Source organism: Misgurnus anguillicaudatus, chromosome 23 (genome assembly GCF_027580225.2).
Source record: "Misgurnus anguillicaudatus chromosome 23, ASM2758022v2, whole genome shotgun sequence".
Taxonomy (NCBI): domain Eukaryota; kingdom Metazoa; phylum Chordata; class Actinopteri; order Cypriniformes; family Cobitidae; genus Misgurnus; species Misgurnus anguillicaudatus.
Window position 1 is genome coordinate 15,254,726 of NC_073359.2, and position 18,766 is coordinate 15,273,491.

General features: G+C 38.5%; 1 protein-coding gene across 4 annotated transcripts in view; it reads right to left on the minus strand.

Annotated features, from left to right (window-relative positions):
• map1sa (microtubule-associated protein 1Sa) overlaps positions 1-16,991 on the minus strand; it is a 105,224-nt gene extending 88,233 nt beyond the window's left edge. For 2 of the 4 annotated variants that reach the window (XM_055217499.2, XM_055217500.2), the window contains exons 1-2: positions 9,671-9,796; positions 9,252-9,486 (exon numbers count right to left, since the gene is read on the minus strand). In XM_055217499.2, coding sequence (XP_055073474.1) covers positions 9,252-9,408 — 157 coding nt within the window. In that variant the 5' untranslated portion in view covers positions 9,409-9,486; positions 9,671-9,796. Of the gene's footprint in view, positions 1-9,251; positions 9,487-9,670; positions 9,797-16,885 lie in introns of those variants that run through there. The other 2 variants (XM_055217498.2, XM_055217501.2) reach the window with 2 other exon arrangements.
• Positions 16,992-18,766: the final 1,775 nt, after the last annotated feature.

The following is an 18,766-nucleotide window of genomic DNA, read 5'->3' on the forward strand; positions in this document are numbered from 1 at the left end:
ATGGCCATTATGTGATTGTGACCAAATTATGTCTACACTATGCTAAGAAACTCAAGATGCTACCATTCTACATTGGGAATGGATTTTAATATCTTTAATTATGCTGCAAAAGCAAGGCAATACATTTATTACAAAATCAAATAACCAGGAAGTCAGAATGCATTATGTGATTTTGATCAAACTTGAGCTATATATTGATGTGGGTACTGTGAGACACAAGCATAGAGTCACGAAATTTCAGCAATAACGTGTCAGTGCCAACAAACTTCAAAATAATCCACTTACATTTACCCAAGTCACTTTAATCTTTGTCAAAATTATGTAAAGACACGGACATTGTAAAAAAAAAAGAAAGTTGTTGTGATATCTTAAATCAGATGCTTATAGTCCTGCTCCAATCAAGATCTTCAGAATCAATTAAAATGTTACAAGCAGGTGTGTGTTAGAGGAGGGTTAAAACTACTATATGCAGGTCACCAGGAGCAGGGTTGAAGACCTCTGTCTGTTGACAAGGTAACACATAAAAAAACTTTATTACGATATTTAGGTGTGTTTGAGTCTCTTAGAAACTAAATAGTGATTCGATTTGTCTATGCAAGAAACTGAATGATATTACCAAGTACCAACAATATTACGAATAATCTACAGCCTCAGCAAAAACACATTTAGCGCATCTGAATCTTTGGGTGAATTTAAACAGCATTCATGTGCCCTACTCAATTAGAAGGGCAACTCTAAAGGGAGATTATAATTGCATTTTATAGGGATGCACAGAAAATTTGGCCACCGAAACAATACGGCCGAAATGTTGTGATGATGAAACAGAAACCGCGACCTGCATGTGCTTGTCTGAAGCAACATGTCTGTGGTGTGGACGTATTTCAGTAGGCTATCCCTGTGTCTCAAGTTCCCTAGCTCCCAAGGTGGTCCTCAGTATCATTACGGATCACGGATCGGCTCGCATGCAATTTGCAGATTAATACGCAAATTTAAGTAGGGAAAGTTTATCGTGTTTCAAAGGCTTGCAAATGTTAACATTCAAGTGATTTGAATCAATTTAACTGCAAAAAGGCACTAAAGTGAGCAGCTTTCTAGACGCACATGCTGCTGAATGTGTCTGGTCCAGCTTCAGTCAGATGTAGGGATGCACCGAATCCAGGATTCGGATTCGGATTTGGCCGAATACTGGGCTTTTTGACGGGGTTCAGGTTCGGCCGAATCCTAGATTTTTTTTCCACCGAACCGAACCCTAGGCTTGCGCTACGCTGGTCGACGTCACGCGGCCGTTGATTACACACATCGGGTGCTGACGTGGAGATAAGCTTTTTCTTTCGGTGAGCCTTTGGAGCTGGACACACCAAAACTTTTAAACACGGCTGAAAACGCCTTGAGGACGCCAAATGCCAGCTGTTTTACAGCCGAGCGCTTGGTAGATGTGATGCTTCAGCTGTGAGCCGGTTGGTTGCTGTGGTAATGTCCCGCCCCTCCTCCACTGTAATTGGACGGCCGTGTGAAGACTGTGACATTGACGAGCGGAGCTTCTCACTCAAAGTTGAATATGGTTTTCAGCGCGGAGCTGCTTGCTTATTGGAAAAACGAGCGTGTCGCAACGCATCGCTTTCATTATGCATAGGCTTATGGTAATTGTCAAAATAGTTTTCCAACTTGTCATCCTGGCATAATGTACAGTTAAAATTAAATAAAATGAAAAATACACTGCTGTGGACGTTTACTTCATTAATGTGCTTTACTGTGTTAATGGAATAAGGATGCAAGTAGGATTCGGTATTCGGGTTCGGATTCGGCCGAATCTTAAACGGTGGATTCGGGATTCGGCCGAACCTAAAAAATCTGGATTCGGTGCATCCCTAGTCAGATGTGATCATTCTTATGCCCTTCAAAGATCAGGGCCCTTATCCCTAAAGAATCTTAATGCAAAAAGTAGCTCCTAGTGACGCAATTCTAAGAAAATTCTTAGAAATGTGGGCTTTTACTCTTAAAATTAAAGAAAAATCCTAGTAAAGAAAAAAGTAATTCAGAAAGCATCTTAACCCTTAAAAGAGGTCAAAATTGTTAGGAGCTCGGACGAGGACTTTTAAGAGGCTTAAGAGTTTTTTTAGCAACCGGACAAATGGACAAAACACGAAGAGGGAGACAAAAAATGTTGCACACAATGAATGACAGTAAGTTAACATGCAACACATTAGATCGTGCAGGAATCATGTTTGTGACTATATTTGTGACATGTATAATTATATAATATAGCGCCAGAAATAAAAGTAATCACTACATTTACTACAGTAACAGATTCTGTAACTAAAAAAATGCAACTATGCAGCAGAGATGATTTAGGTATAAATCAAACAAACTTACAGAACATTGTGTTGCTGTTTATCTAATACGTTAAGTATGACATTAACAGCACACATATACACATACACACGTATACACACGTATACATATACACATACATACACATTTACATACGTGTGTATATGTGTATGTATATATGTGTGTATATGTGTATGTGTATATGTATGCATGCATGTATGTATATATGTGTGTGTGTGTGTGTGTGTGTGTGTGTGTGTGTGTGTGTGTTTGTGTGTGTGTGTGTGTGTGTGTGTGTGTGTGTGTGTGTATATACATATACACATATGCATATATACATACATATATACATATACACATATACATATACACATATACATATACACATATACATATATACATACACATACATACACATATTTTATATATGTGTGTGTGTGTGTGTGTGTGTGTGTGTGTGTGTGTGTGTGTGTGTGTGTGTGTGTGTGTGTGTGTGTGTGTGTGTGTGTGTGTAAGTTTTAAATAAATAAATAAATATTGTATATTTTCTCATTTTTATGTTTTTTATATATATATATAATAGGTAAAAGTATACCTGCAATTTCAAATTGATGGCTAATAATAGATCCTATTATTACTCTTTTTCTTCCTTCTTGGACAACCAACCGTCTTCAAAAGATAGTGTCACACGTAGCAACGGGGGCAACCACACCTCCTCACTAAGATAAGATTTTCCATCCATTCCTTGCTCAGAGTTCACTGAAAATGTTCTGGAATCACTTCTAAGCTAAAACTCCTGGAATTTTTAGGTTAAGTTAGGAGCTCTCTGACAGGATTCTCAGAATCTTTAGGGATACAGGCCCAGAACTCTTGATCTGTAAACTTTAGAGTGACTTGCTATAGAGTGACTATTGTGTCTCATACTGTAGTCCATTAAAATACATTTGGCAAATAGAGCGTAAAAAACAACACAGGGCCCTATTTTAACGATCTGTGCCCGGTTGCATGAAACTCCTTAAGTGAGGGTTTCCCTGAGAAAAAATCCCTGAGGTAAGGGATTTATTTAAGAGCGTTGCAACAAAGGTCTTAACTGTCACCCTTACCTAAGTGTTTATACTAAGTATTTTACGGTAGTCTCTGCCAAAACACGGCAGCGGAGACGCGGTTGCTATGGTTACAAAATCTCACAGCGGTAACAAATCAACGCACGCAGCTCGACAGACGGCGGATTTGTGTACAATGAAACATCGCAAATAACAGACTGTAAAGTGCCGCATGTATAAAACCTCAAAGTAATTCAAACTGGAAACACTTTAGATTGACGGACGATCAAACCGCTATTCTCCTAATAAATGCGCATCTTTTTCTCTAGGGATTATTTCGATTGTTAGAAATGGGCGTTGGTACTTCATTTTCTTAGATAACCATAAAATCAGCCATCGCGTGTGACGTTAAGGGACCTGTTATAGTCCCTTAAGTTTTTAAGGGAAAATGTGACTTAAGGACTTTGTTGCAACGCATAGCAGAACTTAAGGTAATACTTTAGCATTTAAGGGTAAATACTTATTGATAGCCTTAAGGTTCACTTAAGGGTTTTTCTTGCAACCCATCTTTTATTAAGGGCACCCTTAACCTTATATTTAAGGGATTTCTTAGCTTAAGGACTTTCATGCAACCGGGCCCTGAAACGCAAGTGCGAAGCGCAAAGCGCAAGTGACTTTGTGGGCGGATCTTGGGCGCTGTTGCTATTTTCCCGGCAGGAGAAATAACTCTTGCGCCAGGCGCAAATCAATAAGGGGTTGTTCTGAAGTAGGTTCATTATTCATAGGTGTGGTTTGGGCGTCAAATAAACCAACCAGAACACTATCCAACATTCCCTTTAAATGCAAGGGCGCAAGTTCCATGGCGGGTTGCTATTATTATGACGGATTTACCAGGCGCACACCAGGAGCGGTTCACAGCAGAGGAGACCCACGTTCTTGTAAGAGCAGTCAAAGACAGAGAAGCTTTTTTGTATGGGGATAGGAGAAACCCGCCCAAATCAGCGTAGGTTAAACAGGCGTGAGAGGAAATAGCCACAATTGTCTCATCAGCTGGCATCCACATCGTTGCGCCAAGTGCTACAATGATGCCAGGAGACGGGGGAATCCCAAGCTTGCCAGCATAAATCGGCACGCTGTGTAACGAGAGGTGGATCTGCCTCTACAGATGACCTGACGCCAGCAGAGGACATTGCTGCGTCCACCCTCTGGGGGTTTGGGGGCTTTGAAATCGGACCCAAGAAACGCAAGCAAGGTCCAACCCCAAAGTACACTTACAAATCAAGTTCATATACATTAAGATTTCTTATGAAAACATTTTAATTATTATTTACATAAAATAAACGTAATACAGCCACACAACAAACTTATGAAAATATTTTAATCGTTATTTGCATGAGAATTTTTTAACGCAGCCACACAATAAATAAACTATCACCACAATGATTTCCCTTATCTCATGTGTTAATATTTTTATTGTAACAATTTATGATTTGCAAAAATAACTGTTGCATCTGTGTAGATTAGATAAGCAAAGTGTGTGCGCGTTGTGAACGCTATACATTATGGTCAAGCATGCGCCTTTAAAATAGCATAATGAACCACGCGCAACGCGCCACTGACTTTAGACTAGTTTTTTTTTTTTGGTCAGTGGCGCAATTGTTTTTTGAAACTGCAAAATAGCATCAGGGATGGTTTGCGCCGGAACACGCCGCCTTTTTTGCGCTAAACCGCCAAGGGAGCGCAAGTTCATTCCCTAGTTTGCCGATGGCGTCTGTGGAGGGAAAAACCCGCTGTGGGCCGGTGCAAAATACGAATGATACAAGTCAATTACGCTGGGTGCAAGATAGGGCCCGTAATGTTTTTATGTGGAGCCACTGTTTGCTGCGCTATTTGGAATTCGCCCTCCGTCTGTGTGTGCGTGGCGTTTAAGTGCAATCAATAGTGCATACATGGTGAGACGTGTTTCAAAAAGCAAACAAACATAAAATCTTTCTGTAATTGACAGGGCACATTAGGGGTGGGCGATAAACCGGTATGATAGTAATTACCGGTATTGTGTCACGCCATGATATGGTTTTTGCAAAACCGTTGATACCGGGGTTACATATTTTAAATTCTATTTTTGCACTTATCAGGGTTCCCGCGGTGTGTTAAAAAAACTAGCCTTCAGAAAGTTATATCTATGGCCTTAAAACGCCGAGATCTTCATCCTAGGACTTAAATTTCACTTTGTGAATGTTATTTTTTTAAGACCCCGCGGGAGTTTACCCAAGTCTTAAAAGTCATACCTCCGTTCCCGAGATGCGCTGTCCACAGAAGCTCCGATCGCACTTCAATCCATTTTTAATCATCATTTTTTTTAAGAGGATGCACATAATAGTGCACGCAAATCCTGCCAAAGACTATATTTCAGGTGTTGTGACCTGTATACAGCGAGCTTGGCGAGAAACAAGCCCGTGGCTTACCTAAGCATTACCAGGTTCTGAAACATAAGAGGACCCAGAAGCGAACACTATCAACACTGCTTTATTGAAAATCAACTTAAACAGTCGGGCTGTCGAGTCCTAAGGCACCAACAGCGCGTCAACAGTGTTATACATTTTTAGGAGACTTTTTTACCTCACTGCTTCAAAGTCGTTTAACTGTGTTACTCCCTTTTCACTCAGATCTGCTCTCTACCGCGCCCTGCATGCGCTCTCCAGGTAAGCGATTGGAGGACGGAAAGCAAGAAATTACCGTAATAAACCATAATTTGCCAAAAAGTGCAAGTTATCTTCTTTTAGGAACCATTCCTTTTTTGATAGCGCAAATGATTGAGGAGTTACGGTTAAATTAATAGCGCTTTCAGAGTGCTTTAGCGGATAACGTAAGCAATTAACGTACCAAACACATTAAAAACAGCCTTTAATGGTAAATTTCGTTTTCTTAATGCAGATTTATTAATTAGAGAGGCTATTAAACAATACATAGTGCATATTTACGCATAAAAATGTATGAGTGGAGTGTTTTTGGCAATGTGAATCTGCTGGTTAATTAAATTAAATGCAATAAATACATTTATTAATATAACTAACTTGTATTAATAAACTGTATTCATTAATAACGTCAGGGATTAATAATAATTTAAAGTGAGATGGCATCTCCCATCAGATGTTCATATTAACAACAAAAAGAAAATCTTGTTCTTTGTATATTTATAAATCAAACAAACACAAGATATACACAGCGCAAAGCTTTAAAGTTGTTGGATGTAGCGTAAAACATTGTAATAAGGCACATAGCCTACCAGCAAATGACCATACTAATTTTCATACTTTCATACTTCCCATATTAGTGACAATATGCATAAGAAGATGAGTCCACCCATCCACACAATGGCTTTTTTAAAGGAAAAAAGGGAAAAGATAAAAAATCATGTCTATGTCCAATCCCTCACTTATTAGTAACATATGGTTAAAAATACAAATTTTGTCTGTAATTTAACTAAGGTTTACTACAGTGTGTTTCCAAAATGTTTTCTCTCATATGGCAACATACCGTAATACCGGCTGAAGAGTGAAAAATACCTTGATATGAATTTTTGCTTATACCGCCCACCCCTAGGGCACATACAAACTAAATGATCTCCACAGTATTCTTTTTCAAATAAAAACATTTGTTTATGTCTTAAGTGTATGTATCAGGGTATATGCAGGAATCATAGATATGAATTTACTACCTTTTTACCACCTCCAAAATATTTTTTACTACCAACACAACATCAAGCAGCAGCCCGTTTTTTGGGGGTGTGGGAGGGGTATGCAAAGCACCACTTACTATAACGTATAAGTGTCACACCGATCATAAATACGAGTTTCAGTTGTCCTTATCTTAACCCTAGCCCTTGAGTTAACCATAGCTCTTAGCCCAGAGGTGCAAACTCATCAGGGGTAAAAAAGGTGACAAAGACACAAGCGTTCATACACACACACACACACACACACACACACACACACACACACACACACAAAACATATCACAGTTTGTATATCAATTATAATTTTTCTTTTATTTATTTATTGTAAATCTTATTAATTTCAGCATTTAAATTTTTTAATCAAATTTGAAACTGTTAACATTAATGTTAGTTTGAGGTGCATTAACTAATTACTGTAATGACATAAACAGGAATTAAATAAATGTTTATATCCAATATATTGTGATTTTTTTTCATAATGCATTTACTAATGTGAACAAATACAACGTTTTTGTAAACTTTGCAACCAAATTTGTGTTACAGAACTTTGCATTTCATATTATTCAGTACACATAAACAAATGCTCCAGGGTTTGTTCTGTTTACAGTAATAGCTTGAATACAGTATGAATATGAACCCTGAACGAGCCACTCCAATCAAACTTGTGTACAATTCGGTGTACAATTCGACATACAAATCTTATTAAAGATAGAAAAGTTTTCTCTTAATGCTTAACGAGTGACAGACATGAGCAAAATTAGGTAACTTCCCCTTTAAGACCAAAGTCCGGATCTAATATATTGTTACACATGCATTTTCTCTTATAGCTGTTTACTTTCTCTTAATACCTAAATGGTCACGTTTATGAGGATAATAATAATAATGAGAATCCGGCCCCGACCCATGAATTAAGATTTAACAAAGTATTTTGACATAAAACGTAATTCAATTCAGTATTATGTTTATCTTTGTTTACAGTTTAATGTTGCTACTTCCCACATCTTTAAAGGATAAGCACTGGGTATTAGCTATACCAGATGCCCATGTCAGTAGGACACAGCACTGGGGAGCTGGGGACATTTTAAATATGCATGCAACAGTGCAGCATGTGGCTAGGGCAACTTATAACAGTAGTAAGATCACAAGCAGATTGCTAAACAAGAGCTAAAATATCTGTATAATAAACTGCCAAGATTTGTGAGTAAGCTATAACATTTAAAAGCTTGAGTAGAAGGAACACTTAAAGTAGATGAAAGATAATACAAGTAGGAAGCGCTTTAATGGTTGTGGTCAGAGACACGTGACAGCAGAAGAAAGGACATAATGAATTTCTACCAGTATGTACAGCTTATTTCTCCAGATACTAACTGCATTTAAAGCAAAATGTACCCCATTTCTGTCAGATAATGGCTGTGGGAGTTGACAAGGAATACATTTCGGCAACATTCACAAACAGGACGTGCACGGTTAATATAAATATAAAAGGCAACACTGCCCTTGAATACAGCCTCAGACAAAGAGCTTGAAAATTCAAAAACGGCAAATCATAAAAGGAAAAATAACATTGACAGAAGAACAGCAGAACATATTTACAGACAAAAAAATAAACTTTGAATTGCTCAAACCAGTACAGCATAACTATGCTGTGTCTCCTGGCAGTATTACAGTAACGTTAAACATATGCTACTCATATATAATTTCAAAACAGTTTATATTCAAAAAAGGTCAACTCCTCCAGATTTTAATTTATTTAAGTTATGTGACAACATTCAAGAGGCTTTTAGTGAGAATAAAGTAAAACCATGACTGTTTCCATCACTAAGGCTTTTATGTTAAAAGCAAATATCTATGAAGGCTGTAATACAATTCAATTCAACTTTTTAAACCAGCAGCAGAAACTTGATGAAGTCTGTACACTGTTGAGTAAAGCCTACTATTCAGCCTAACGTTACCTAATATAAAGTTATTCATTATATTACAAATTATATATTATGTAAGTAAACAGCAACACGGGCTGCAAAATTAGTCACGTCAATATTTCAGGACGTCAAAACTGACATTGTCTCCCTCTTTGTGAAGTACTGCTGCCGAGCCTTAGGCTCCGATTCAATCCCATCCTATGATGAGAAAAAAAACTTTACCTCTTTCAATCTCTGTCACTAGCAGATCCGCAAATCCGGCCGGCCCGGATTGTCCAACAATGACAAGCAATGAGTATTTATTGCTGCAAAAGCCAAAGCGCGAAGTACGGTCGGAGTTTTCCATGCCAACCAATTCGCTGATGTGGTCTGTCGCCATGTTGCAAAGTTTATACAAACTCGTGACGTCCGATTCGAAAATGAATCGATCGAATCGATTCGCACGCGTTCATAAAATCTGAGGAAGGACAGTAAAACATGTTAGGACCATAAACAATTAAATATTTTTCAATCTAATATTAAAGTTTTAAAATATATCGTAAAATAAAAATTAAAGGTCTCAGGTTACAGTGAGTAAAATAATCTAACTTGAACACTCAATGCTTACACCTTTATTTTTTATAAATAAATCGATTACGTACACAATGTTGATTTCCTGAAATTGTGAAGTTCCCTGCCGGCAACACTTTTGATGAGTCAAACTATTCAGTTGATTGAAATAAACAGTTCAAACGAACCGATTCTTTAAATGAATCGGATTCCCAATGGTTAAACAAGTGATGCGGAAAAGGAAACACTCGTCCTCACATGCGAGAGGCGGGGAATCGTGATTTACGTCAATTGTGTCCAATCAATAGAGTGCCGCAGGGATTACGTGTTTTTGAGGAAACAGAGCCAACAGAAGCTTTTTATTATTATTATTATTATTATTATTATTATTATTATTATTATTATTATTATTATTATTATATATACTAAACAAATACAAACAAAACAGGAGGTACAATACAAAATCTTATTACAAATCGAACATGTGTATCTTAGAAAATACATATATAAAGAGTAGAAGAACATGGGGCATAGATACAAGGCAATAAAGAGAAAAATAAATAAATAAATATTATATATTTAAAAGAAACGAAATCAAAAGGCCAATCATTCAATAAGAATGTTTATAAAAGACACAGTTTCACAGCATTCTTATTATTACATAATATTAAAGACTTTATTAGAGAATATATATAGTTCCAACTCATTCCTCAATTGTGTTATGTTATGATTTACTTTGAAAAGAACGACATTTATGCATGAAATATACTTATCAAAATTATGTTGTTAATTGTTAGATTCATTATCTGAATTGGACACAAGTAATTGTATAAGTTCCAGCCAAAACTTCTGTATGATTTCACACACACAGGGTCCTGGCAGTACCATGTTTTATGTGTGAGATGCATGGTTTTAGTATTGGTTTATTCTGACCACGCATTTCCCGGGTCTTGTCACTTTTTCCCTGATCCCTTACCCAGCAAACATGCCCATGGGGGGCCCACGGTGGGTATGCTGTGGAACACTGTGGGCAGGGCAAACCCACACCAAACCCCAAATGGGCCCCATGCGGGGGCCTTATATGGGTTTACTATGGGCAAGCCCACTGTGGGCTTGCCCACAGTAAACCCACACAGGCCCCATATGGGCTAGCCCATGCGGGCCCCCATGACTTTGCCCTTTTGGGCCCCATGAGGGTTTTTTTGTGGGCCAACCCACTGTGGGCTTGCCCACAGAAAAACCCAAACAGGGCCCATATGGGCCAGCCCATGCGGGCCCCCTATTACTTTGCCCTTTTGCGCCCCATCCCACTGTGGGCTTGCCCGCAAAAAACCCCACACAAGCCCCATATTTTCTAGCTAGCCCCCATTATTTTGTCATTTATTCTTGGATCCCTCACATCCAAGTCACCCCATTTTTGAACTTTTGCCATCTGGCCGGCGCTTCAGAGCCGCGAATACCAGAACAGTAAGGCACAAAAACAGTTTCTTTCCCCAGGCAATCTACCTCATGAACAGTTATATGTTCCCCACTCATGCTTATGCAAAAAAAAGTGCAATATCCTTATATTTATTTGTTACCCCTCCATTCTATCCCTGCATCTTATTTAATCCTATTTAATTGTCATTTATAGCACAATTGTTTACACACCTATTTATTTGCCTACAATTTTTGTCTGTGTGTTGGTGTCTTTGTGTACTGGAAGCTTACGTCACTAAAACAAATTCCTTGTATGTGCAAGCATTCTTGGCAATAAAGCTCTTTCTGATTCTGATTTCTGATTCATTTATCATAGTAATAATATTTTTTTAAATATTTGAATTATTAAAATAAGTATGATTATTATTAAATTATTAAAATAATTATCATTGGTTGTTATTATCTTAGCAGATAATTTCCTTTTGATGTTAATTGTTGTTGTTAAATCAAAAACCATAGTTACTACACTTTTGCTATAATAAAACCATTTTTATAAATTTTTATGAAGGTCTGTCCATTTAGAACAAAATGTGCATGCATGTTTATGTAGAAATAATTGAACACACCCCCGGATAAGGATCTTAAAAGCTATGCTAGTTTAAAGCACAACATTTCTGTTTATTTTAATACAATAAATATTTAATGTTAAACAAGTTCTAATTTTCAGTCCGTCTGAACGCAGTGCTTCGCTATGAGAAGCACTTTCTTTACCATCTTTGTTGTTTTTTAACATGTCTTTTGTTATGTGTTATTAGGCATGTTCGACTTCATGAAGCGCTGTGAGAGCCCACATCATACGTTGATGACGTCGAGAAATTACACGTAGAGATCTAATTTCGAATCGCTCTCGCGGTACATTGACGTCATCATCCTGTCAGCGCCGCATGAAGTCGAACACACCTATTATTTGCAGGCACGCGCCTCCGTCCTCCTGAGTCAAAAAACTGAATTTAACCGATGTTTACCTCAGACGACAGTTTTCGACAAGATTGGAAAGCGTTTGGCGTTTTGTCCGGGCAGACCGGGAACGTTTGAACAGTAGGCAGCGTTTTTCGGTTTATTTTGCAAGCGTTTTGTTTGTTTTGGTAGAGCGAGAGTGTCGGTCCGACGGCCGTCGGCTGGTCGGCACTTTTGCTTTATTTATTTCATTTGATTGCAATATGCCGTAATTTATAGGAATTATTGAAAGTGATATGGAGGAGGAATCTCAGGGTCTAAGTTGGCGCTTAGGGGCAAGAAAGAGAAGGGGAAGTGGTGGTGGTGGAAAAAGCCCATACAGTAAAAATAGAAAATTTGAGGAAGAGTTTAAAGTGTTGATGAAATTCAATGTGGATATCGCTAAACTTGATATTTCCAATCCAATGCGTCTAACTAAGTTGATTAGAGAAGCTGTTGGAGAGGTGAAATCAGCAAGGTATATTAGCAACAATGAGGTCATAGTGTTTTGCAAATCTAACCAGCCAAAACAGAAGGCTTTATGTTTGAGTAAACTAGGGAAGGATAATGTGGAATATGTGGAGGTGGGGGTAAGCGATGGAATGAGAGGAGTCATTTCTGAAGAGGTAATGAAAACTTGTATGAAGGGAGGGAAAATAGTAAAGGCAATTCGGTTTCACACTACCAAGGAAGTGAAGAAGGTTCCAAGTACAACAGTCATGCTGATTTTTAATGAATTGCAGCTTCCTAAACGGGTAATGATTGGATATGTTTGCTATCCAGTCAGGCTATATGTGCCAGCACCTCTGAGGTGCTTTAAGTGCCAGAGGTTGGGGCACGTTGCAGCAGTTTGTAAAGGGGCAAGGAGATTTGTAGATGCGGAGGAGATCATTACTATGGTCAGTGTGGGGAGGGAGTGCAGCCTAGATGTTGCAATTGTGGTGAAGCTCATAGCGCAGCATTTCAAAGTTGTGTTAAACGGCAGGAGCAACAGGAGGTCCAAAGATACAAGGTAGTTAATCAGGTGTCATATGCAGAGGCTGTTAAACAGGTCGAAGTTAAGGACTCTGCAATTAAACAAAGGGCGGGTCAGGAAGAGGATTTAATGCAGGGTGGAGGACAGGCTAGGGATGAACCCTAGCAAAAGAGGATAGGCTCATAATGGAAGGTGGAAAAGATAGATGTTCTAGCTTTTATAATTAAAGTAATTAACTGCTCTGCCCAAGATTGTTAAGTTAATAATACAAGCTGCTAAGGCACATTTGGATATGGCTAATATACCTGTGGATGAGGTGATGAAAAAGCTAGCAGAAGGAAGTGGTGAACCATCACAGCCTGAAGGATGGCAGGAATCCCATTAACTATATTACAGTGGAATGCTAGAAGTTTGGTGGCGAACGGGCAGGAATTAAAGAAATTTGTATATGAATTACCGGTTTTACCTGATGTTTTATGTATACAGGAGACATTAGTTCCTCAATTACAGTTTGTAGTTCCTGGTTTTACATCAGTACGGAAAGATAGGGAAAAAGGGTATGGGGGTGGATGTTGTACCTTTGTGAAAGAGGGTCTGACATATAGGGAATTAATAGTGAGTGAGGATAGTGAGTGTGTGGCTGTGGAAATGTGGATACGAGGGGGTAGTATCAGGGGCGCCGCTAGCAATTTTGGGCCCTATGAAAGAATAGGGGGTCAGGCCCCCACCATACCCATTTCGCACCAAACATACAATCCAACCTACTGTAGCTATTCAAAATCTTTGTCTGTAATTTAATAATACAGAACTATTTATTTTGCTATTGTTATGACCACAATTATCAGTATTTATAGACACCTACAATGTCTGCAGCTAAGATAATTTATTGTGCAATGTAAATTTAATTGAAAAATACAGTACATTATTCGAATATTCAGAGAAAATGCAACGTTCTTAAAGATTAAAGATAAATGTGACCATGCCTGTGAAAACCCAGCTGAAGTATTTCTTTGTGATTTACTGTTTCCCACATAAATTCATCCTACATAATGTAAAGAACATTTTGTGAAAATATAAACTTGATATCTTTAATATTGACTGAGTAATGTCATGTCGGCGATTGAAATCATAGTGAAATTAATGCTTGAAATTAAACTGTGATGCTTTTTATTTCACAATAAGATTTGAGAGTTTAGTCTGATTTTCACAGGCAGTCTCAGTGACATACTGTATACTTGAGCTGTTACACACACACCAATGACATTGTAACATTTAAAAATGGCGAACAACAACAATGCATCTTTTCTATACATTCAAGTTTCACACACCAGCAGCTTCAGTAAAGCAAAAATAACGACAGATCATTGAAACTGTGAACTTGAGAAAACAGCTATACTGTTATTAAATGATTCTTCAGACTGTTTTTTAATCAACGGGACTCTAAAATGAAATGAATGACAACTATAGCAGATTACAACATAGATTTCCATTGATTTCTTAAACATGTTGCAAGGTGAGAAGCTTTAATATACATAACTGGACTAGTTTAGCCTTAGTTGCATTTCAGTTTTATCACAATCAACTCGATTCACGACTGCATAAAAATACTTCCTTGGCATATTGCGTTACAAAACATTGGAGTGTTTAACCGATCGCATTTCTAGTTTGTTAATTAGCTTATACGGGCTACGTTAATTAAAACAGCTTATAAGGGCTGACTTCGCGTTAGAATCATAACACAAAACAGGGAACGTAAATCACCTTGTTTGTTTTTAAACTGAGGTGAACAGAGCGAAGACTTACAGTGGAATGAAAACTGCATTGTATTGCTCCAGCGTCACATTGTGTAAACTGCATTTATAGTAAGGAAGCGCACATATGCAGATTAGCGATGGTCGTTTTCGAAGCACTGCTTCATGAGGCTTCGAAACATTTACGAATCTTTTGTTTCGAATCAGTGGTTCGGAGCTTGTTTCAAATTGGCCCAAGTCACGTGATTTTAGCAAACGAGGCTTCGTTACGTCATAACTGTTTCGAAACGTTTTGAAAATCCAATGGTTCACCACTAGGGGGAGTTGATCACATGACCAGTGTCTAATATGTTTAGGTGAACTCGGATCATTTTTATTATGAAAGTTCATAAAACATTTATCCTTCTGACTAATAACACTTCCATTTTGTCTACTTTTTGTTTATAGACAGATTTAATGACAAAATGTGCATAATTAAAAGGGTAGTTAGTTTTAATGATTTGTTTGCCCTAAATAAAACTAAAAACACATAATAGACTTTTAACTATGTCTTAATTAAGTTAAATCATTTTTTAAAAATATTTTAATAAAAATCTTGCTATTATTTTGTTAAAAAAAAAGTGTAAAATGTTTGGACAAATCTGCTTTTACACTATTTTGACCAGCAGGGGTCGCCAGCGTGTGTGGTGTTTCGAACTGCTTCGAAAAACTGAATCAATTTTCGAAGCAATTGGCTTCGAAAAGCTTCATTTCTCCCATCACTAATGCAGATATCATAGAAAATAGCAGTAAATACACACACCTTGTTCTCTTCTGAAGTTCACGCGCACTTCTGAAGACGGCGCTAACATGCAGAGTAAAGACGGGGCGGGGCTAAGAGGGCTCAGTTTAAGGGGGTTGCGTTTGCGGCACAGTCCTTGGCTGGGGCCCTCAAAAGTTCATAGGCCCTTAGAATCGTCCTAACTTTTCCCCCCCTTACGGCGCCCCTGGGTAGTATTATAATAGTTAATTTTTACAATCCCTGTAATGACCTAACAGTGGAATATCTGGAAAGAGTGGTGCAGAGAGAAGGTAAAAGGGTGGTGTGGTGTGGGGATTTTAACGCACATAACTCTTTATGGGGTTGTGACATCACAAATAGGAATGGTGAAGTGGTAGAGGAGTTCATGGACAATGAGACACTTATATGCCTAAATGATGGGTGAGGCACTAGAGTGAATGTTAGAACTGGAGCATTATCAGCACTGGATCTTACATGTGTGTCTAGTACACTAGCTGGGTTAAGTGAGTGGGATATATTGGAGCATACCACCATAGGAAGTGATCATTTTCCTTTAATTTGTAAAATAGCTGTTAAAATAAGTAGAGAGGTGAATTGGTGTCCAGGAAAGTGGCAGTGGAGAGAGGCAAATTGGGAATTGTTTAATAAAGTTTGTGAAGCCAGAGTGGGTCAGGCAGAGGCGATTCTAGAGTTAGAGCTTTAGGGGTGCTGAGCACCCAATGAGCTCCGCTGCCACCACCCACTCTTTTTTCCTAGAGAAACCAATAATATGTCTATTGTAAAATAACTATAATTTTAACATTGGTTCAACTAACTCCAAAATCCAGATTTTTTGGAGACCTTTCAGGCATGAAAACGGGTCAGGGGTGAAAAAGATGAGAAGAATCTCCCTTAGAATTTTTTTAAAATTACACATTTTAAAGCATCAATCTGATGAGTTTTGAGATGCATTTTTCTGCCAACCTTTTTATTTCTAATTAATGGCGAGCTAGCACTTTTTGAAATTAATGCCATATTAAAGTCTCTGGACAAAAGGTGGGCTACAGCAGCAGTGTGGGTATGGTTTTATGTGAATATACAGTGTATCGTTTTAAGCTTTTGTCAAAATGACAAATCTCCTAATTTATAACTTTTATGCCTACAATATATGGTAGGTTTATTAATAGTTTGTTAATTTGCAGCTTTTCTTTTAACAGTCCTTTAATTGAACCATTACCTTTACTATATGTCTAACCATTACCTTTACTATATGTCTAAAAGAAAACTCCAGCACTAAGGGTTAAAAACGTTATCCCCTTCATATTAATCTACATGTGACAAACTAAAAAAAAAATTATTGTCTAGTTTGATAGTCAGACAGTTAGTGATTTCACATATAACTTACCGGTATACACAGTGATATGCAACTACACTGACCCCGGATTTCCACCGACTGCGGAGCGGCTGCAGATCAGCTCCGCTGCGCTACGGCTCCGCACTCCGCCGTCTGCCAATACCCACCGGATCCGTATTTGAGCGGCTGCGTGCTGAAGTGACGAGGACACGTGAGTTCTCGCAAATTCACATGAAGATCGCGCGATATCTAGTTCTGTCTCCGCCCATTATGACGTTGAATTATGATGTTATTACAAACCAGCCCAGATCACAACACGAGATCTCGCGAATTCAGGTATGATCACGCGATAAAGTCATGGCTCCGCCCTGCGGAGCTGTCCGGCATCCGTCAAAAATAGAAGCTCTGCGTATTTGTGCCGGAGGGCTGCGGATGGCTGGAGCTGTGACGGATTCGGAACGTAGTCAGTAGAAATACACACATTGACTTGAATGGAAACTGATTGACTCTGCCGCCGTTCCGCAGCGGATCCGCAGCCTTTCCGCAGTCGGTGGAAATTGAGGGTGAGACGCACAAAACTGCATGCGTCTTGCAGAAGCACATTGTAACCGGCGCTACTTCTCTCCGTTTAAGTCTATGGACAAGTCACACAGGTACTGTGCTACTCCGCAGCGCGCGGGTACCCGCCGGACTAAAATACTCCGAAAATAAACACTTTTAATTTGTGTACAATGGTGATTCAGTAATAGACAAAAACAGGCTTGAAAGATTGATTCGTGATGTACTCGCTCATTATAAACATAACGTAAACATTTTGTAAGATTTGAACAAAAAAGTTGCATCACAAGCGGATTCTCACTCTGCGTGTTTCGCGCTGAATGACGGTCAACATTTGAAGTGGATCAAAACCGTTCCTAAAACTTGTCCTAAAACCAATACCCATTACCCGTTCTTGTCTTAGGACAACTTTGATGAATGTTTTTGATCCACTAAACCGCAAAGCCGTGAGTACGCGCAGCCGCACTGCCATCCATGTGACGTACATGTGACGTCCTGTTCGCTCCTGTTCAGCCATTGGATGCATTACAGAAGAAACTCACAAACTAGTAAGTAAAACTCAGTTAATTATAGGTTATATAAAGCATATTGTTCCAAGCTTAGATAATTACTGTCAGGGTTTAAATTGGGCTGGGGCACCAGAGACGTCATGCCCATTCAAACTGACCCTCGGTTTTTGAGCCAACTGGATTTTGCATGCAACCTCAAAATCAAAGAAGCATCCATTAATCTGTTACTTGTCTGTTTAATATGCGCAATATAATCAATTCTGTGCTGCATCCTTGTCACTTTTCGGAGATTTTCGCCGTTTTGATCGTGTTAAATTTCTTTGTTCTGGCGTCATCAGCATCTGAGCGCGCTCACGAGCTTTGCTGTTGCATTTGGCTATCTGAGGAATTAAAACGTCTAAGAAACGCTCACAACATTTCCAAAGCCCAGGACGGTAACGTGCAGTTAACCTCCTCTGTGTAGAAAATGTATAGTTTAAAATGTGACCGTCTCAACGTTATATTAGTAGAGTTTTCTAGATTCATCTTCTTGGTCCAACGGCAAAGTTCGCCAGAGTTCACGGGCACGGGGGCGCGGAATCACACATGCTCACATACGAGGTAACATTTAATGCAAAAGTCCGTTCCTCTAATACTTTTATCTAAACATATATTTTTTTAAATCGTTATTGAACATTAAAATCAATCACGTGGCTATAGCTTATGTCATTTGCGTTGTTTATATACTTTATGGATTTAAAAGTGCATTAATTTCATAGGTTAATGCAGTTGTTGTGCAAAATGCATTAATGACACAATTAAGTCATTAAACAAAACATAAATAATCAAAACATGCCGTTTCAGATGTAAATATGCCAATATGTCA